This window comes from Nomascus leucogenys, chromosome 17 (genome assembly GCF_006542625.1).
Source record: "Nomascus leucogenys isolate Asia chromosome 17, Asia_NLE_v1, whole genome shotgun sequence".
NCBI lineage: Eukaryota > Metazoa > Chordata > Mammalia > Primates > Hylobatidae > Nomascus > Nomascus leucogenys.
This window is the reverse complement of record NC_044397.1, coordinates 91,647,324-91,666,994: the sequence shown is the minus strand read 5'-3', so window position 1 is coordinate 91,666,994 and position 19,671 is coordinate 91,647,324. Positions and strand designations below refer to the sequence as shown.

At 53.3% G+C, this 19,671-nt stretch overlaps 1 protein-coding gene across 2 annotated transcripts; it reads left to right on the top strand.

Annotated features, from left to right (window-relative positions):
- The first annotated feature begins 1,377 nt into the window (after nt 1–1,377).
- Nucleotides 1,378–19,074, top strand: CREB3L3 (cAMP responsive element binding protein 3 like 3). Of its 2 annotated transcripts, none has more exons than XM_030796210.1 (9): nt 1,378–1,648; nt 3,614–3,911; nt 6,269–6,387; nt 11,299–11,436; nt 15,277–15,383; nt 16,754–16,822; nt 17,671–17,755; nt 17,963–18,059; nt 18,236–19,074. In XM_030796210.1, exons 1-9 carry the CDS (start codon nt 1,520–1,522, stop codon nt 18,547–18,549), a joined length of 1,356 nt encoding a protein of 451 aa, XP_030652070.1. In that variant the 5' UTR covers nt 1,378–1,519; the 3' UTR covers nt 18,550–19,074. The 2 variants fall into 2 exon arrangements, with proteins under 2 accessions (XP_030652070.1, XP_030652069.1); XM_030796209.1 differs by having other exon boundaries at nt 3,611–3,911.
- Nucleotides 19,075–19,671: the final 597 nt, after the last annotated feature.

Below are 19,671 nucleotides of genomic sequence, written 5' to 3'. Positions count from 1 at the left end.
GTCCTCGTAAGTAGGGGAGAGGTCATGGCAGAGCTGAGGTACCCCAGACTTCGACCTTTGCTCACTGAAGGCTGGAAAACCACAAAACACCCAGATAACGGTCTTCCCTCCCCTGCTCCTGCCTGCCCCCATGTCACTGGCCCTCAACCCTGTCTCTCCACCCTGTCCTCCAATCAGCACCTGGAGGTGGGCTGGGAGCTGCCTGTGACCGCTTCAGCATCTTTTGGGAGTGGTGACAGAGCCACAGAGGGCTGTGAGCTTGCCCAGCCCCAGGTAACGCTGGCGGTGGGTGGGCCTCCAGCTTGGAGCAGAGACCTCCCCAGGAATCTGCAGACAGAGCTGGATGGACCCATGAATACGGATTTAGCTGCTGGAAAGGTGAGCCCTGCTAGGTCCCCAGGGAGAGTGGGAGTCTAGGCTGGGAAAGCCTCCCTAAGCTGCCAGAGCTGGAAGGACCCCATCTCCACTCCCATTGTACAGATGGGAAGACTGAGGCCCAGAGAAAGGATGCAATGAGCAAAACTGTGTGCCTTTGCCCTGGGGCTGCCCTTGTCTTTCTTCCAGGTCCCCCTGCCTCCCAGGAGCGGGCACTTGGGGAGGCTGTGAAGGCCTGAAAGGCAAGCGGCATCTCTAGCTAGGGCCTCTCTCCAGCACTTTTTATTTTATTTTATTTTATTTTATTTTATTTTTATTTTTATTTTTTGAGATGGAGTCTCCCTCTGTCGCCCAGGCTAGAGTGCAATGGCACGATCTCAGCTCACTGCAACTTCCACGTCCCGGGTTCAAGAGATCTTCCTGCCTCAGCCTCCCAAGTAGCTGGGATTACAGGTGTGCACCACCACGCCCGGCTGATTTTTGTACTTTTCCTAGAGACTGGGCTGTCTCTAGGAACCCTGGCTAGGCTGGTCTCAAACTCCTGACTTCAGGTGAGCTGCCCGCCTCGGCTTCCCAAAGTGCTGGGATTACAGACATGAGCCACCGTGTCTGGCATACTTTTTTGTTTTTTGAAACGAGGTCTTGCTGTGTGACCCAGGCTGGAGTGCAGTGGGGCGGCCATAGCTCACTACAGCCTCAACCTCGTGGGTTCAAGGGATCCTCCTACCTCAGCCTCCCCAGTAGCTGGGATGGTAAGTGTGTGCCACTACAGCCAGCTAATTTTTTAAAATTATTTTCAGTAGGGATAGGGGTCTCTCTGTGTTGCACAGGCTGGTCTTGAGCTCCTGGGCTCAAGTGATCCTCCTGCCCCGGCCTCCCAAAGTGCTGAGATTACAGGCGTGAGCCACCACATCCAGCCTCTCCAGCACTTGAAGAGAAACTGGCTCTCACACTGTGGAATTCTCTCTATCAACCTCAAAGTCCAGATTTGGAAGGAGAGTCCCAGCGAGGGGCAGCGACTGGCCCAACCTGGAGGCAGAGTGGTGACTGAACTCTAGCTGGAAGGAGCCAGGGTTGTGTGCACGTGGGAGGTGGGGAGGAGAGGGGCTGTGTGTGACCCTCACACCTGTTCCTCGCGCCCCAGATGGCTTCTACTGCCTGCCCCATGGAACCCATCGACAGCTTTGAGCTCCTGGATCTCCTGTTTGACCGGCAGGACGGCATCCTGAGACACGTGGAGCTGGGCGAGGACTGGGGCCACGTCAAGGACCAGGTGAGGAGTCCACTGCAGTTGCCCCGGGGGCCACAGAGCTCCAGGCAGGCCAACTGAGGCCCCACGAAGGTCCCAGACCCGCCAGAGCCCAGCCAGAGCTCTGCTCAGCTCCGCAATGCACTGATAGGTCACAGTGCTTGATTTTAGCCAAGCATGTCATTTAGCAGGTAGCATCAGCTCCTTCTTACGGGTGGGGAAATGGAGGCCCAGAGCAGGGTGGAAACTCATCCAAAGTCACACGGCAATTTGGAATTAGGTTCAAACTCAAACTTGGGGCACCTCCCTGGCTGGGTTCAGTTCTCTTCTCCTTCCTCTCCTTCCTCTCCTTTCTTTCTCTCTTTCTTTTCTTTTTTTTTTTTTTTTTTTTGTTTTAGATGGAGGCTCGCTCTCTTGCCCAGGCTGGAGTGCAGTGGTGTGATCTCGGCTCACTGCAACCTCTGGGTTCAAGCGATTCTCCTGCCTCAGCCTCCCAAGTAGCTGGGATTACAGGCACCTGCCACTGCGCCTGGCTAATTTTTGTATTTTTAGTAGAGATGGGTTTCACTATCTTGGCCAGGCTGGTCTCGAACTCCTGATCTTGTGATCCACCTGCCTCGGCCTCCCAAAGTGCTGAGATTACAGGCGTGTGCCACCGCACCTGGCCCACTTTCTTTTTTTTCTTTCTTTTCTCTCTCTCTCTCTTTCCCTCCTTCCTTCCTTCCTTCCTTCCTTCCTTCCTTCCTTCCTTCCTTCCTTTTTTCCTTCCTTTCTCTCTCTTTCTTTTACTCTCTTTCTTTTTTTTTTCTTGAGATAGAGTTTCACTCTTGTCACCCAGGCTGGAGTGCAATGGCGCGATCTTGGCTCACTGCAACCTCCGCATCCCGGGTTCAAGCGATTCTCCTACCTCAACCTCCCGAGTAGCTGGGACTACAGGTCCCCGTCACCACGCCCGGCTAACTTCTGTATTTTTACTAGAGACGGGGTTTCACCATGTTGGCCAGGCTGGTCTCGAACTTCTGACCTCAGGTGATCCGCCTGCCTCGGCCTCCCAAAGTGCTGGGATTATAGGCGTGAGCCACCGCACCCATCCCTTTTCTCTCTTTCTTTCTCTCTCTCTCATTTTCTCTCTCTCTCTCTCCCCGTCTCTCTCTCTCTCTCTCCCTTCCTCCCTTCCTCTCTTCCTTCCCCCCTCTCTCTCTTTCTTTCTTAGACAGAGTTTCGCTCTTGTTTTGCCCAGGCTGTGTGGTCTTGGCTCACCGCAACCCCCACCTCCCAGGTTTAAGTGATTCTCCTGCCTCAGCTTCCCGAGTAGCTGAGATTACAGGCATGTGCCACCACGCCTGGCTAATTTTGTATTTTTAGTAGAGGCAGGGTTTCTCCATGTTGGTCAGGCTGGTCTTATACTCCCGACCTCAGGTGATCTGCCTGCCTTGGCCTCCCATAGTGCTGGAATTACAGGCATGAGCCACCGTGCTTGGCCCTTTTTTCTTTTTTTTTTCTTTCTTTTTTTTTTTTTTGAGATGGAGTCTTGCTCTGTCACCTAGGGTGGAGTGCAGTGGTGTGATCTCAGGGCTCACTGCAGCCTCTGTCTTACAGGTTCAGATTCTCCATCCTCAGACTCCCGACTAGCTGGGACTACAGACGCCCACCACCACGCCCAGCTACTTTTTGTATTTTTAGTAGAAATGGGGTTTCATCATGTTGGCCAGGCTGATCTCGAACTCCTGACCTCAAGCGATTCTCCCTCCTCGGCCTCCCAAAGTGCTGGGATTACAGGCAGGAGCCACTGCACCTGGCACTGGCTGGGATTTTTATGCTATGTTACTGTGTTCAAACAGCCCTGGAAGGAAGAAGCAGTAACTCCATCTTGGAGAAAGGAAGGACACCTAAGGCCCAAAGAGGGTCACTGGTTTCCCTGGGGCCACACACCAATCTAGAAAGAGTGCACACCTCCTAATTCCTACCCCTCCCTGTCCACCCCAGCAGGTCCTGCCAAACCCCGACTCTGATGACTTCCTCAGCTCCATCCTGGGCTCCGGAGACTCACTGCCCAGCTCCCCACTCTGGTCCCCTGAAGGCAGTGATAGTGGCATCTCCGAAGACCTCCCCTCCGACCCCCAGGACACCCCTCCATGCAGCGGACCGGCCACCTCCCCCACCGGCTGCCATCCTGCCCAGCCTGGCAAGGGGCCCTGCGTCTCCTATCATCCTGGCAACTCTTGCCCCACCACACCCCCAGGGCCAGTGAGCCAAGTGCCTGAAGCCTCTGTGACCATAGACCTGGGTGAGTCCTGCTGTGTCCCTGCCCACCGCCCTCCCCTTGTTCCAGGGCCCTTCCTGTGAGGAAATGGAGGCCCAGAGAGGGCTGGCATCTTGTCCAAGGTCACACAGCAATTTGGAGTTGGGCCCAAACTCAAACTCAGGACACGTGTCTCCCTTGGCTAGGTGTTTCCGTGCTTTCACATGGATGCTGCTGGGAGCCCATTTTCCAGATCGTGAAACTAAGTCCCGTCAGGTTGAGCAATGAGCTAAAACCACAGGGCTAGGATGCAACTCCGACAGGTGGCTCAGACAAGCACAGCCCGAAGTCAGGGTCTTGCCTTCTACGTGTCTGTACCCCGTGCCTGGTTCCTAGTAGATTTTTTTTTTTTTTTTGAGACAGAGTCTCACTGTGTCACCCAGGCTGGAGTAAAGTGGCGCAATCTCTGCTCACTGCAACCTCCGCCTTCCGGGTTCAAGCAATTCATCTGCCTCAGCCTCCTGAGTAGCTGGGATTACAAGCATGTGCCACCATGCCCGGCTAATATTTATTTTTTAGTAGAGATGAGGTTTCACCATGTTGGCCAAGCTGGTCTCGAACTCCTGAGCTCAGGTGATCCACCTGCCTCAGCCTCCCAAAGTGCTGAGATTACTCAGGCGTGAGCCACCCCACCCAGCCTGTAGATGCTCAATAAAAGTGCATGAGGTTACCGGGTCCCAGGTTCCAGGGTGCTCCTCCTAGACGTGGGGAACAGCAGATAAGTAATGATTTACTCTATTGATTAAGCAGTCCCAGCAGGCCAGGCAGAGCCCTGGCTGGAGATACCTGGCCTTTGGGTGGCCTTTGTCCCTTGACCCTTGCTATGAGCTCTTCTTGGTCCCATTGGAGAGTTGACACAACTGAGGCTCAGGCCCAGAGCGGTGACTCACGCCTGTAATCCCAGCACTTTGGGAGGCTGAGGCGGGCGGATCACTTGAGGTCAGGAGTTCAAGACCAGCCTGGCCAACATGGTGAAACCCTGTCTCTACTAAAAATACAAAATTAGCCGGGCACGGTGGGGGGCACCTGTAGTCCCAGCTACTCAGGAGCCTGAGGCAGGAGAATCACCTGAACCCGGGAGGCGGAGGTTGCAGTGAGCCGAGATCATGCCACTGCATTCCATCCTGGGCGACAGAGCCAGACTCTGTCCCCCTCAAAAAAAATAATATAAAATAAAATAAAAAATAAAAAACGGCTGGGCACAGTGGTTCATGCCTATAATCCCAGCACTTTGGGAGGCCGAAGCGGGCGGATCACGAGGTCAAAAGATCGAGACCATCCTGGCCAACATGGTGAAACCTCTGTCTCTACTAAAAATACAAAAATTAGCTGGGTATGGTGGCGGGTGCCTGTAGTCCCAGCTACTTGGGAAGCTGAGGCAGGAGAATCACTTGAACCCGGGAGGTGGAGGTTGCGGTGAGCCGAGATTGCCACACTGCACTCCAGGCTGGCGACAGAGCGAGACTCTGTCTCAAAAAAAAAAAAAAAAAAAAATCTGAGGCTCAGAGAGGGGAAGTCATTTACTCAAGGTCACACAGCCCTGCCCAACCAGGATTGGAACCAACTGGAACCAAGGGTTACCTGACCCAAAGTCTGTGTGCTCAGACAGCATGCCTACTGCATGCCGGGTACCAGGAGGGGACAACCAGAGGTGAATCAGACCTCGTCCCTGCCCCTCAGGTGAGATAACACCTGGCTGGCTGCAAATCTAGCCTGTAATTCTGTGTAATAACAGCCACTCCCTTTTGAATCAGCCGGTGTCTGCTGACAATGTCCTGTATCTTCCTCAGCCTTTTGGGACGGACAGAACCAAGCCCTGTCGAATTTGGGTCCCCATCTTTTTTTTTGAGAAGGAGTCTCGCTCTGTCACCCAGGCTGGAGGGCAGTGCCACAATCTCAGCTCACTGTAACGTCCACCACCCGGGTTCAAGTGATTCTCCTGCCTCAGCCTCCCGAGCAGCTGGGATTACAGGTGCACGCCACCAGGCCTGGCTAATTTTTGTATTTTTAATAGAGACAGGGTTTCACCATGTTGGCCAGGCTGGTCTTGAACTCCTAACCTCAGATGATCCACCTGCCTCGACCTCCCAAAGTGCTGGGAATACAGGCGTGAGCCACCATGACTGGCTGGGTTCCCATCTTATAGCAGAGGGGAGACCGAGTCACTAGTGAGGGCTGCCCCCTTCAACTCAGGCCTTGGGGACTCCAAGCTCTGGCAGAAGTCATACGAATGTTGGGATTAATCATGGGAGACTTGGTGGAGGAGGCGGTTAGAGGCTGGAAGCTCAGGACTCCGCCCATCTGACAGTCTCCCTGTCTCGGTCCCCAACTGCCCTGGTCAGAAACGTGGAGCCCAGGAGGAAGGATCTATGCTGAGAAGCGGGCTGAGCCGGTGTACCTGTCCCCACGATGCAATCTCACCGTGAAGGACCTCCTCCTTTCAGGCAGCAGCGGGGACCTGGTGAGCACCCCCACACCCTCCCGTGGGGTGTTGGAGCTGGGAAGGCTGCTCGGGTTCGAGGAGCCTAAATATCCCCATTTCAGAGGCTGGAAAACTGAGTCACAGAAAGGCGTGGAATTTGCCCACAGTTAGAGACCCTTCCAGTCCTGGGTTCACTGTCGCCTGGGCTGGGACGTCTTCCTCTGTAGTATGTAGTAGTAACAACAGCAACCAAAAAAATAAAGCTAAAACTGGCTGAGTGTGGTGGTTCACACCTGTAATCCCAGCACTTTGCAAAGCCAAGGCAGGCAGATCGCTTGAGCTCAGGAGTTTGAGACCAGCCTGGGCAACATGGTGAAACCCCATCTATACAGAAAATACAAAAATTAGCCTGGCATGGTCATGGTGGCACATGCCTGTGGTCCCAGCTACTTGGGACGCTAAGGTGGGAGGATCCCTTGAGCCCAGGAGGTCAAGGCTGCAGTGAGCTGTGATTGCACCACTGCACTCCAGCCTGGCCAACAGAGCAAGACTGTCTCAACAACAACAACAAAAGGAACAAAGCTAAAACTGAGGCCGCACCTGCTATATGCCAGGCACTCTTCTAAATGCTTTATTTATCATCTTTAAAAAAATTTTTTTTGAGACAGGATCTCACTCTGTCGCCCAGGCTGGAGTGCAGTGGCACAATCCTAGCTCACTGTAGCCTCAAACTCCTGGCCTCGAGCGATCCTCCTGCCTCAGACTCCCAAGTAGCTGGGACTACAGGCGTGCACCACCACACCCAGCTAATTTTTCTTGTCTTTTTTATTTTATTTTATTTTTCCGAGACAGAATCTTGCTCTGTCGCCCAGGCTGGAGTGCAGTGGTGCAATCTCGGGTCACTGCAACCTCTGCCTCCCAGGTTCAAGTGATTCTCCTGCCTCAGCCTCCCAAGTAGCTGAGATTACAGGCATGTGCCCCCAGGCCCGGCTAATTTTGTTTTTCTTTTTTTTTGAGACAAAGTCTTGCTCTGTCACCTAGGCTGGAGTGCAGTGGCACAATCTTGGCTCACTGCAAGCTCTGCCTACAGGGTTCACACCATTCTCCTGCCTCAGCCTCCCCAGCAGCTGGGACTATAGGAGCACGCCGCCACACGTGGCTGATTTTTTTTTTTTTTTTTTTGAGACGGAGTCTCGCCCTGTCACCCAGGCTGGAGTGCAGTGGCGCGATCTCGGCTCCCTTGCAAGCTCCGCCTCCCGGGTTCACACCATTCTCCTGCCTCAGCCTCCTGAGTAGCTGGGACTACAGGCGCCCGCCACCACGCCTGGCTGATTTTTTGTATCTTTTTAGTAGAGACGGGGTTTCACTGTGTTAGCCAGGATTTTTTTTTGTATTTTTTAGTAGAGATGGGGTTTGACTGCGTTAGCCAGGATGGTCTCGATCTCCTGACCTCATGACCTGCCTGCCTCGGCCTCCGAAAGTGTTGGGATTACAGGCGTGAGCCACACTATGCCCGGCCTAATTTTGTATTTTTAGTAGAGATGAGGTTTCACCATGTTGGTCAGGCTGGTCTCAAACTCCTGACCTCAGGTGATCCACCCACCTCAGCCTCCCAAAGTGCTGGGATTACAGATGTGAGCCACCGCGCCCCGTTTAGACCCAGCTGATTTTTCTTTTAATTTTTTTCTGTAGATATGGGTCTTTCTCTGTTTCCCAGGCTAGTCTTGAACTCGTAGCCTCAAGTGATCCTCCTGCGTTGGCCTCCCACAGTGCCGGATTATAGGCATGAGCTACTGCACCCCGCCTGGGGCTTTTACTATCTTAATTTTACGTAGGAGGAAAAGGGCACAGAGAGGTTCAGTCATTTGCCCAATGCTACACAGCTGCTGCAGGCTTGATCCCTGGGATGGTCTATTGGGCTTATGGTACCCATTGCGCACCAACTGAAGGCCATCTATCCTGCCAAGGGCTTCACGCTCCCATAAGCCAGATTTGACAACCCAAACCCATTTTGCAGATGAGAAAGTCAAGGCCCAGAGAGGTTAAGCCATGAGCCCTAAGTCACACAGCATGCAAGTGGCAGACTCAGGGTTTTGAAATCCTGTTTCTCCAATGCCAAAGGTTATCCTGATAATCTCTAGTGAAGGCCAGGGTGCCCCTGGCAGCTAGAGAGATATGCAGTGAGCACCAGCTGTGTGCTCGGCCTCTAGGATCTGATGGTCAGGATGCGGCGATGCTCATTAAGGTGTACAGAAAAGAAGGAGAGCCTGCAGGGTCACTGCAGATCCAGGAAGGCTTCCCGGAGGAGTCAGTACTTCAGCAGGCCATGAAGGATGGGAAAGGAGAATGAATGACTGCTTTGGCAATGATAACTGGCTTATTTTGTTTTACTTTATTTATTATTTTTTTGAGATCGAGTCTCGCTCTGTCGTCCAGGCTAAATGCAGTGCCACAATCTCGGCTCACTGCAGCCTCCAGTTCCTGGGCTCAAGCGATTCTCATGCCTCAGCCCCCAAGTAGCTAGGACTACAGGCGCCTGCCACCACCCCCAGCTAATTTTTGTATTTTTAGTAGAGACGGGGTTTCACCATGTTGGTCAGTCTGGTCTTAAGCTCCTGACTTCAGGTGATGCACCCGCCTCGGCCGCCCAAAGTGCTGGGATTACAGGCATGAGCCACTGCGCCTGGCCTCATTTTACTTTATTTAAAGTCAAGATTTCCCTCTGTCACCATGACTGCCTCAAACTCCTAAGCTCAAGTGATCCTCCTGCCTCAACCTCCCATTTTTTTGTATAGCTGACATACAGAACAACGATACAAAAAGTGGTGCATTTATAAATGCTAGTTGTCAGCAGTTGAAGACCAGCCTGGGCAACATAGCAAGACCTCGTCTCTACCAAAAAAAAAAAAAAAAAATTAGCTGGGTGTGGTGGCGCACACCTGTAGTCCCAGCTACTCAGGAGGCAGAGGCAGGAGGATCACTTGAGCTCAGAAGGTCAAGGCTGCAGTGAGCTATGATCACATGACTGCACTCCAGCCTGGGTGACACAGGAGACCCTGCATCTTAAAAGAAGAAAAGTTGGGTATGGTGGCTCACGCCTGTAATCCCAGGACTTTGGGAGGCTGAAGTGGACAGATCACTTGAGCCCAGGAGTTTGAGATCAGCCTGGGCAACATAGTGAAACCCCATCTCTACAAAAAATTCAAAAATTAGCCAAGCATGGTGGCACGCCTTGTGGTCCCAGCTACTGGGGAAGCTGAGGCTGGAGAATCGCTTGAACCCAGGAGGCGGAGGTTGCAGAGAGCCAAGAAAGCACCAGTGCACTCCAACCCGGGTGACGTAGCAAGACCCCATTTCAAAAATAGTAATAGTAATAATACAGCGAAAAGAAGAAAGCTGTCAAAAGGGCCGGGCGCGGTGGCTCACGCCTGTAATCCCAGCACTTTGGGAGGCCGAGGCGGGCGGATCACGAGGTCAGGAGATCGAGACCATCCTGGCTAACACGGTGAAACCCTGTCTTCTCTACTAAAAATACAAAAAAATTAGCCGGGCGTGGTGGCGGGCGCCTGTAGTCCCAGCTACTCGGGAGGCTGAGGCAGGAGAATGGCATGAACCCAGGAGGCAGAGCTTGCAGTGAGCTGAGATCGTGCCACTGCACTCCAGCCTGGGCGACAGAGCGAGACTCATCCCCCCCCCAAAAAGAAAGAAAGAAAGAAAGAAAGAAAGAAAGAGAGAGAGAAGAGAGAGAGAAGAGAGAGAGAGAGAGAGAGAGAAGAAGAGAAGAGAAAGAAAGAAAGAAAGAAAGAAAGAAAGAAATGAAAAACCCTGTCTGTATGCCATTTTGCGCGTGTGTGAGGATATCTGTAGGACTGATTTCTGAAGGTTGAATGGCCAGGTCAAAGGACTGTACGTTGGTTATTTCGAGCCCTGGTGCCAACGGAGATTCTATGGTGGCAGGAGTGATAGTTTTTGTTGTTGTTGTTTTGAGACAGAGTTTCTGTCACCCAGGCTGGATCTCGGCTCACTGCAACATCTGCCTCCCGGGTTCAAGCGGTTCTCCTGCCTCAGCCTCCCGAGTAGCTGGGATTACAGGCACGCGCCACCACACCCAGCTGATTTTTGTATTTTTAGTAGAGACAGGGTTTCACCATGTTGGCCAGGCTAGTCTCGAACTCCTGACCTCAAGTGATCCACCTGCCTCGGCCTCCCACCTTTTTTTTTTTTTTGAGACAGAGTCTTACTCTGTCTTTCAGGCTGGAGGGCAGTGGCATGGTCTGGGCTCACTGGAACCTCTGCTTCCCAGGTTCAAGCAATTCTCCTGCCTCAGCCTCCCGAGTAGCTGGGATTACAGGCGCTGCCACCATGCTTGGCTAATTTTGTTTGTTTGTTTGTTTTGGGACAGAGTCTCACTCTGTCACTAGGGCTGGAGTGCAGTGGCACTCACTCTGTCACTAGGGCTGGAGTGCAGGGGCACGATCTCGGCTTACTGCAACCTCTGCCTTCCGGGTTCAAGCAGTTCTCCTGCCTCAGCCTCCTGCGTAGCTGGGATTACAGGCGCCCGCCACTACACCCAGCTAACTTTTTGTATTTTTAGCAGAGACGGCGTTTCACCGTGTTTCACCATGTTGGCCAGGCTGGTCTCAAACTCCTGACCTAGTGATTTGCCCACCTCGGCCTCCCAAAGTGCTAGGATTACAGGCGTGAGCCACCGCACCTGGGCAATTTTTGTATTTTTAGTAGAGACGAGGTTTCATCATGTTACCCAGGCTGGTCTCGATCTCCTGAGCTCAAGTGATCCACATGCCTCAGCCTCCCTAAATGCTGGGATGACAGGGGTGAGCCACCACACCCAGCCTGGGGCGACAGTGTTTTCGATCTGATGACTCTTTCATTTCCTGAAGGCGGTTGGTGTCCCTGCACCTGCGGTCATTCCTCTCTTTTTTTCCGTAGCAACAGCATCACCTGGGGGCCTCGTACCTCCCGCGACCTGGGGCTGGGCATTGTCAGGAGCTGGTGCTCACCGAAGATGAGAAGAAGCTGCTGGCTAAAGAAGGCATCACCCTGCCCACTCAGCTGCCCCTCACTAAGGTGAGTCTGGGGGGACTTCCAGCCCTGGATCCGTCTCCCCTTCGTGCACTTACCTGCATGTGTGCCCCACCTTTATTTATTTATTTAGAGTAGAGTCTTTCTCTGTCACTGAGGCTGGGATGCAGGGGCACGATCTCAGCTCACTGCAACCTCTGCCTCTCAGATTCCAGCGATTCTCCTGCTTCAGCCTCCCAAGTTACTGGGACTACAATCGCCCGCCACCATGCCCAACTAATTTTTGTATTTTTAGTAGAGACAGGGTTTCACCATGTTGGCCAGGCTGGTCTCGAACTCCTGACCTCCTGTGATCCTCCTGCCTGGGTCTCCCAAGGTGCTGGGATTCCAGGCATGAGCCACCGCACTGGCTATGTGTCTCAACTTTAGAACATCCATACTAGAATGCTATGGCGTGTCTGTCACCAGAGCCAAAACAGTCAGAAGCCCCATTGTAAATTTAACTCAGAGGGTAATTATCAACATCCAGGAATGAATGGTGGACTCCAGGTGGCAGCAATTTGGGTGCAGCAAACTTTTTTTTTTTTTTTTGGAGATAGGGTCTTCCTGTGTCCGGCTGGAGTGCAGCGGTGCCATCATAGCTCACTTCAGCTTTGACCTCCTGGGCTCAAGAGATCCTCCTGCCTCAGCCTCTCAAGTAGCTGGGATGACAGGTGCACGCCACTACACTTGGCTAATTTAATTTTTTTTTTTTTGGTAGAAATAGAGTCTTGTTATGTTGCCCAGCCTGGGCTGGAACTCCTGGGCTCAAGTGATTCTCCCACCTTGGCCTCCCAAAGTGTTGGGATTACAGGCATGAGCCATCATGCCTGGCCCTGCAGACATGTTTTGATTGGACTGTACTGCATTTTATACATTTTTGAATTGCTTGATAATGTTTTTCTGACCGGTAGATTTTACATGAATACTCAGTGACTTGAGGCTGGGCATGGTGGCTCACACCTGTAATCCCAGCACTTTGGGAGGCTGAGGCAGAGGATCACCTGAGGTCAGGAGTTCGAGACTAGCCTGGCCAACATGGTGAAACCCCGTCTCTACTAAAATTACAAAAATTAGCAAACTGTAAGGTGCTTCTCAGCCTCCCAGCTTCTCAGGAGGCTGAGGCAGGAGGATCTTCCTTGAACCCGGGAGGCAGAGGTTGCAGTGAGCCGAGATGGTACCACTGCACTCCAGCCTGGGTGACAAGAGCGAAACTCTGTCAAAACAAAAACAAAAAAAACAAAAACATAAAACAAAATCCAAAAAACCAACTCAATTACTTGAATGGCCTCTTTCATATTCTCAAACCTCCATACGCACCAGTCAATGGCTGGGTAGCTGTTTGGGTGCTCTAGCTAACCACAGTTCCCACCCAGCCTGCTGCACTCAGTATCAATGCCTGAGTTTAGTATTCTCATCTGTTATTTTTTTCTTTTGAGACAGGTTCTTACTCTGTTGCCCAGGCTGGAGTGGAGTGAGGTGATCTTGGCTCACTCCAACCTCCCACTCTGGAGTACAAGTGATTGTCCCACCTCAGTCTCCCTAGTAGCTGGGACTACAGGTGTACGCCATTATGCCTAGCTAATTTTTTTTTTTTTTTTTTTTTTTTTTTTTTTTTTTTCTGAGACGGAGTTTCGCTCTTGCTGCCCAGGCTGGAGTGCAGTGGCGCGATCTCGGCTCACTGCAACCTCTGCTTCCCAGGTTCAAGTGATTCTCCTGCCTCAGCCTCCCAAGTAGCTGGGATTACAGGCACGTGCCACCACGCCTGGCTAATTTTTTTTTTTTTTTTTTTTTTTTTGTAGAGACGGAGTTTCACCATGTTGGCCAGGATGGTCTCGATCTCTTGACCTTGTGATCTGCCCACCTCAGCCTCTCAAAGTGCTGGGATTACAGGCGTGAGCCACTGCGCCCAGCATTTTTTTTTTTTTCTGTAGAGACAGGGTCCTGCTATGTTGTCCAGGCTGGTCTCAAACTCCTGGCCTCAAGCACTCCTCTGACCTTGGCCTCCCAAAGTGTTAAGATTACAGGTGTGAGCCACCATGCCCGGCCCCATCTGTTTCTGTTGTTGTTGTTTGTTTTGAGATAGGATCTCACTTTGTTGCCTAGGCTGGAGTACAGTGGTGCAATCTGCAGTTAGCAGCTAACTGCATCCTTGAACTCCTGGTCTCAAGGGATCCTCCTGCCTCAGCCTCCCAAGTGGCTGGGACTACAGGCATGCACCACCACACCCAGCTGATTTTGTGGTTGTTGTTTTGTTTTAGTAGAGATAGGGTCTTTACTAAACGTTGCCCAGGCTAGTCTCAAACTCCTGGACTTAAGCGATCCTCTTGCCTTGGCCTCCCAAAGTGCTGGGATTACTGCACTGTGAGCCACCGCGCCCAGCCTGACATTCCCATTTGAAGACACTTATTGGCCGGGTGTGGTGACTCACGCCTGTAATCCTAGCTCTTTGGGAGGCAAAGGGGGGTGGATCACCTGAGGTCAGGAGTTTGAGACCAGCCTGGCCAACATGGTGAAACCCCGTCTCTACTAAAAATACAAAAATTAGCCAGGCATGGTGGTGTACACCTGTAATCCCAGCTACTCTGGAAGCTGGGCTGGGAGAATCACTTGAACCCCCGGGGTGGAGGTTGCAGTGAGCTGAGATCTCACCACTGCACTCCAGCCTGGGTGACAAGAGCGAAACAGGAAAGAAAGAGAGAGAGAAGGAAGGAAGGAAGGAAGAAAGGGAGGGAGGGAGGGAAAGGAAAATAAAGGAAAGAAAAGAAAGAAACAAAAGAAAGAAAGAAGAAAAAAATTATTAATTAGTCTTAAAACACTTGCTGTCTCCAGGGAAAGGTGCTGTTTCCAGAGATGGCCACAAGGTGGCGGAGTGGTACCCATGCCCAAAGTCTGGTGGGCAGTTGCCCATTTTACAGTAGTGGGAGCTGGGAAAAGACCCTCAGAACCCAGGAACCTCCCAGAGACTCTGCGAGGGTTTGGGCAAAGGGTGGCTTCAAGTCATCAGGAAGCTGCCTCTGGGTCCTTGGCTCCGGGATGTCTCATATGGAAAGCAGATGAGGTGAAGTTGTGGGGTCCAGGTTAGGGGAAGTGGGGTCAGGACAGTGGGGACTGTCCCACTGTCCCCAAAGTGAAGACTTTAATTAATTAATTAATTATTTATTTATTTATTTATTTATTTATTTATTGAGATGGAGTTTCGCTCTTGTTGCCCAGGCTGGAGTGCAGTGGCGCGATCTCGGCTCACTGCAACCTCTGCCTCCCGGGTTCACGCCGTTCTCCTGCCTCAGCCTCCCGAGTAGCTGGGATTACAGGCGCCCGCCACCACGCCTGGCTAATTTTTGTATTTTTAGTAGAGACGGGGTTTCACCGAGTTGGCCAGGCTGGTCTCGAACTCCTGACCTCAGGTGATCTACCAGCCTTGGCTTCCCAAAGTGCTGGGATTACAGGCATGAGCCACCACGCCTGGCCTATTTTTTTTATTTTTTGAGATGGGAGTCTCACTGTGTCGTCCAGGCTGGAGTGCAGTGGCATGATTTTGGCTCACTGCAGCCTCCACCTCCCCGGTTCAAGCAATTCTCCTGCCTCAGCCTCCTGAGTAGCTGGGATTACAGGCATGCGCCACCACGCCTGGCTAATTTTTGTATTTTGTAATTATTGTAATTTTTGTATTTAGCAGACATGGGGTTTCACCATGTTGGCCAGGCTGGTCTCGAATTCCTGACCTCAGGTGATACGCCTGCCTCGGCCTCCCAAAGTGCTGGGATTACAGGTGAGAGCTATTGCCCCCGCACTCCAAGTGGGGACTTTCTGGCCTGAAACCCTCCTCCCCATTTCACTTGGCAGTACGAGGAGCGAGTGCTGAAAAAAATCCGCCGGAAAATCCGGAACAAGCAGTCAGCCCAAGAAAGCAGGAAGAAGAAGAAAGAATATATCGATGGCCTGGAGACTCGGTGGGTAGTGCTGGATCCAGACTCTACACTCAGGGAGGAAACTGAGGCCCAGAGAGAAGGAGATGTGGCTAAGGCCACACAGCTTAGGGTCTGACAACGTTGGAGGTGATTTTCCTATCTGGGAGAGATCATGCTTCTTACTGATTGCAGGGATGGAAAGATGCCTAGAGATGGTGTAGGACAAGAGTTTGGGGGACCCTTTGCCCCCTAGAAGGTGTGCAGAGAAAGGACAAAGTGTGACCCATCCTATTCTGACCCTCTGCCTGAAGATAGACACTTCCTTCCTTTCTTTGTGTGTGGCAGGGTCTCCTTCTGTCACCCAGGCTGGAGTGCAGTGGTGCGATCTTGGCTCACTGCAACCTCCACCTCCCGGGTTCAAGCGATTCTCCTGCCTCAACTTCTCCAATAGCTGGGATTACAGGTGCACGCCACCATGCCCAGCTAATTTTTTTTGTATTTTTGGTAGAGATGGGGTTTCACTGTGTTGCCCAGGCTAGTCTCAAACTCCTGAACTCAGGTGATCTGGCCGCCTCAGCCTCCCAAAGTGCTGGGATTACAGGCGTGAGCCACTGTGCCTGGTCTGTCCCCTTTCTTAAATGCAGTCTGCTAAGCTGCTGATCATCTTTATCTGGGGTCATTCTCCCCACCACCCTAAGTCCTGAGTAATTGTATCCCATTTTACAGACACAAAAACTGAGATCAGAGAGTGAAGTGGCTCAAGGTCATGGGGAGGGGGAGAGTTGAAACTTGAATCTCCCAGGATGCCTGGTTGTCCTGATATTTCATCTTCTGAAAATGTCACTGAATCTAGGAGGCTCAGCTTTTTTTTTTTTTTTTTTTTTTTTTTTTGAGACTGAGTGTCATTCTTGTTGCCCAGACTGGAGTGCAATGGTGCGATCTTGACTCACTGCAACCTCCACTTCCCGGGTTCAATCCATTCTCCTGCCTCAGCTTCCCAAGTAGCTGGGATTATAGGCGCCCAGCACCACACCTGGCTAATTTTGCATTTTTAGTAGAGTCAGGGTTTCACCATGTTGGCCAGGCTGGTCTCGAACTCCTGACCTCAGGTGATCCGCCCACCATGCCCTCCCAAAGTCCTGGGATTACAGGTGTGAACCACCGCGCCCGGCCAGGGGGCTCAGCTTTGAATGAAGCCCCCTCCATATAAATGCAGAAATGGGACCTAGGAACCAGGCAGATGTGGGTTCAAATCCCAGCCCTGTCTGACCTGCCAAGTAACTTTGGATGAATGACTTCCCTCTCTGGCCTTGGGTTCTCTTGGCTTGTAACGTGAGGCCTCTGGGGGAATGTCAGTGGGGCCCGCTGGTGACTGGCGTACGCTGAATGTCGATGTGCCTTCCTCGTTTCAGGATGTCAGCTTGCACTGCTCAGAATCAGGAGCTACAGAGGAAAGTCTTGCATCTCGAGAAGCAAAACCTGTGAGTCTGGGTCCAGCTGGGGCAGAGGACAGGGGAAGCAGCCCCAGAGTCCCTTTGCAGGAAGGGCAGAGAGCCCATGTGATGGCAGAATGACATAGGGAATAAGAGTTTCACCTATGGGCGGCGCGCAGTGGCTCACACCTGTAATCCCAGTACTTTGGGAGGCCGAGGCGGGTGGATCACCTGAGGTCAGGAGTTCAAAACCAGCCTGGCCAACATGGTGAAACCCCGTCTCTACTAAAAATACAAAAAAATCAGCCAGGCGTGGTGGCGGGCACCTGTAGTCCCAGCTACTTGAGAGGCTGAGGCAGGAGAATTGCTTGAACTCTAGAGGTGGAGGTTGCCGTGAGCCGAGATCGCACCACTGCACTCCAGCCTGGGTGACAGAGCAAGGCTCTGTCTCAAAATAAATAAATAAGTCCTGGTGCAGTGGCTCATGCCTGTAATCCCAGCACTTTGGGAGGCTGAGGCGGGCGGATCACAAGGTCAGGAGATCGAGACCATCCTGGCTAACACGGTGAAACCCCGTCTCTACTAAAAATACAAAAAAATTAGCCGGGCGTGTTGGCGGGCGCCTGTAATCCCAGCTACTCGGGAGGCTGAAGTAGGAGAATGGCGTGAACCCGGGAGGCGGAGCTTGCAGTGAGCCATGATCGCGCCACTGCACTCCAGCCTGGGCGATGGAGCAAGACTCTGTCTCAAAATAAATAAATAAATAATAAAGAGCCGGAGGCCCTTGAAGAATGGATGGAATTTGGACTTTAGTGGGGCTGGGGGACCCCGGAAATGGACAAGAAGCAGGACCGAGGCCCTTTAGGGCTCAGCGGAGGCCTGCCTGTCTCTCTAAGGTCCCTCTTGGAGCAGCTGAAGAAACTCCAGGCCATTGTGGTGCAGTCCACCAGCAAGTCAGCCCAGACCGGCACCTGTGTCGCGGTGAGTCCTGGTGCCCCCAGGAAAGCCGGGGACCTAGGCTTCCGCAGAGGGGCCCATAGGGATGTCACAATGAGTCCAACCTCTCCTAGTGCCCCAGCTCAAGTATGATCCAGTCTGGTCTTTGGGGCCTCAGTTTCCCTGCCTGTGGGATGGAGGTGCTTGCAGGGGAGGGGAGGGAGGGGGTGACCCTCCTGCTGTCTCCACCAGGTCCTGTTGCTGTCCTTTGCCCTCATCATCCTCCCCTCCATCAGCCCTTTTGGCCCCAACAAAGCTGAGAGCCCTGGGGACTTTGCGCCTGTGCGAGGTAGGGGATCCCCGCTTTTGAAACCCTTGGCTGGTCTCCCCAAGTCCCTGTCCTGGGCCTCTGGGGGACGGGGAGAAGACCCCTGTGCCCCTGTTCCCTGAGGCTGGAGGCCAGGGAAGGGAGCATAGGACCTCACCTCCACCTTGTCCCCTGTGATGCCCCCCTTCCCCAATCAGTGTTCTCCAGAACTTTGCACAACGATGCTGCCTCCCGCGTGGCCCCTGATGCTGTGCCAGGCTTCGAGGCCCCAGGACACCGACCCGAGGCTGACACAACCCGAGAAGAGTCTCCAGGAAGCCCTGGGGCAGACTGGAGCTTCCGGGATACTGTGAACCTGACCAATTCGACGGAGGAGCTGGACAACGCCACCCTGGTCCTGAGGAATGCAACAGAGGGGCTGGGCCAGGTCGCCCTGCTGGACTGGGTGGCGCCTGGGCCGAGCACTGGCTCAGGACGTGCAGGGCTGGAGGCGGCGGGAGACGAGCTGTGAGCCCCACCAGGACTATGCCCCCAGGCCCCTCTGCCCAGGAGTGCCTTGGGGATGCTGAGCTGGACAGCGACCGAGCTGGGGATGGGACGTGAGGCCAAGACCCCAGCAGAGACGCCAGAATAGGGGAGGCACAGCTCATAGCCACACACCCAGGGCCTGACTGAGGCCCACGCAGGAACCGACACTCGGACACATGGCAAAGAGAGAGCCACAGGACCCAGGAAATACACACAGAGCCAGGAGCAGAAGCAAAGAGCAGACACACATACGGCCTGAAACAGACCCGGACAGACAGACACAGCCTGAAACAGACCCAGACAGACAGGCAGACATAGCCTGAAAGAGACCCGGACAGACAGACGCACGCACACAACAGATGCCCAGCAACTCCCCGCCCAGGGACCCTTCCAGGCCTCCCTCGCACACTGGGAGGAGGAAGCCGCAGAGACTGCAGGGAGCCTGGCCCCGGAGCCCCGGGTGCGCCCTGGTCTTTGGAGCAGCCACGGCCCACAATCACCCCCCTTTTCTAAGACTGCCTAATCCGAAATAAAGTATTTTGACAGAACCTTGTTTTGGTGTGGAGGCGGAGTCTGGGGCTCCTCGACTCCCCACAAGGAGGGGCTGGGCCAGCCTGGGATGGGAGAGTGAGGTGTGGGCTCCACACCTCCGCCAGATGCCCGCGCTGGAGCCGCGGAAGGAGAGGCGCCGGGCACGACTTCAGCACCTTGGAGAGCGGCGGCGGGCGGAGTGCGGAGAGACAGGCGTGGCGCTTCCAAGGTGTCCCCTCCGGGTTTTTGGGCGGCCCACCCTGCTCGTTTTGCGGATGAGGACACCGAGGCGTCCGAAGTGGAGGGACTGCCCAAGGTCACAGCTGGAGAGGGTGGAACCCGGCTGCTCCTGCGCTCTTCTGTGGGGTCGCCCCCACTGCGGGCTGTGCGCACCTGCCCGGGCGCCAACGCAAAATCGCGCCCAAAGCACAGGTGGGGGCTCATAGCCTGGGGGCAAATGTTAACAACAAAAAGCATGTGCATAAGTGTATAACTACAAACTGAGTGCTCAGAAAATGCCAGCTGCCTTATTGGCTTCATCATCAGAAAACTGGCCTGATCCCTCCAGAGGTGG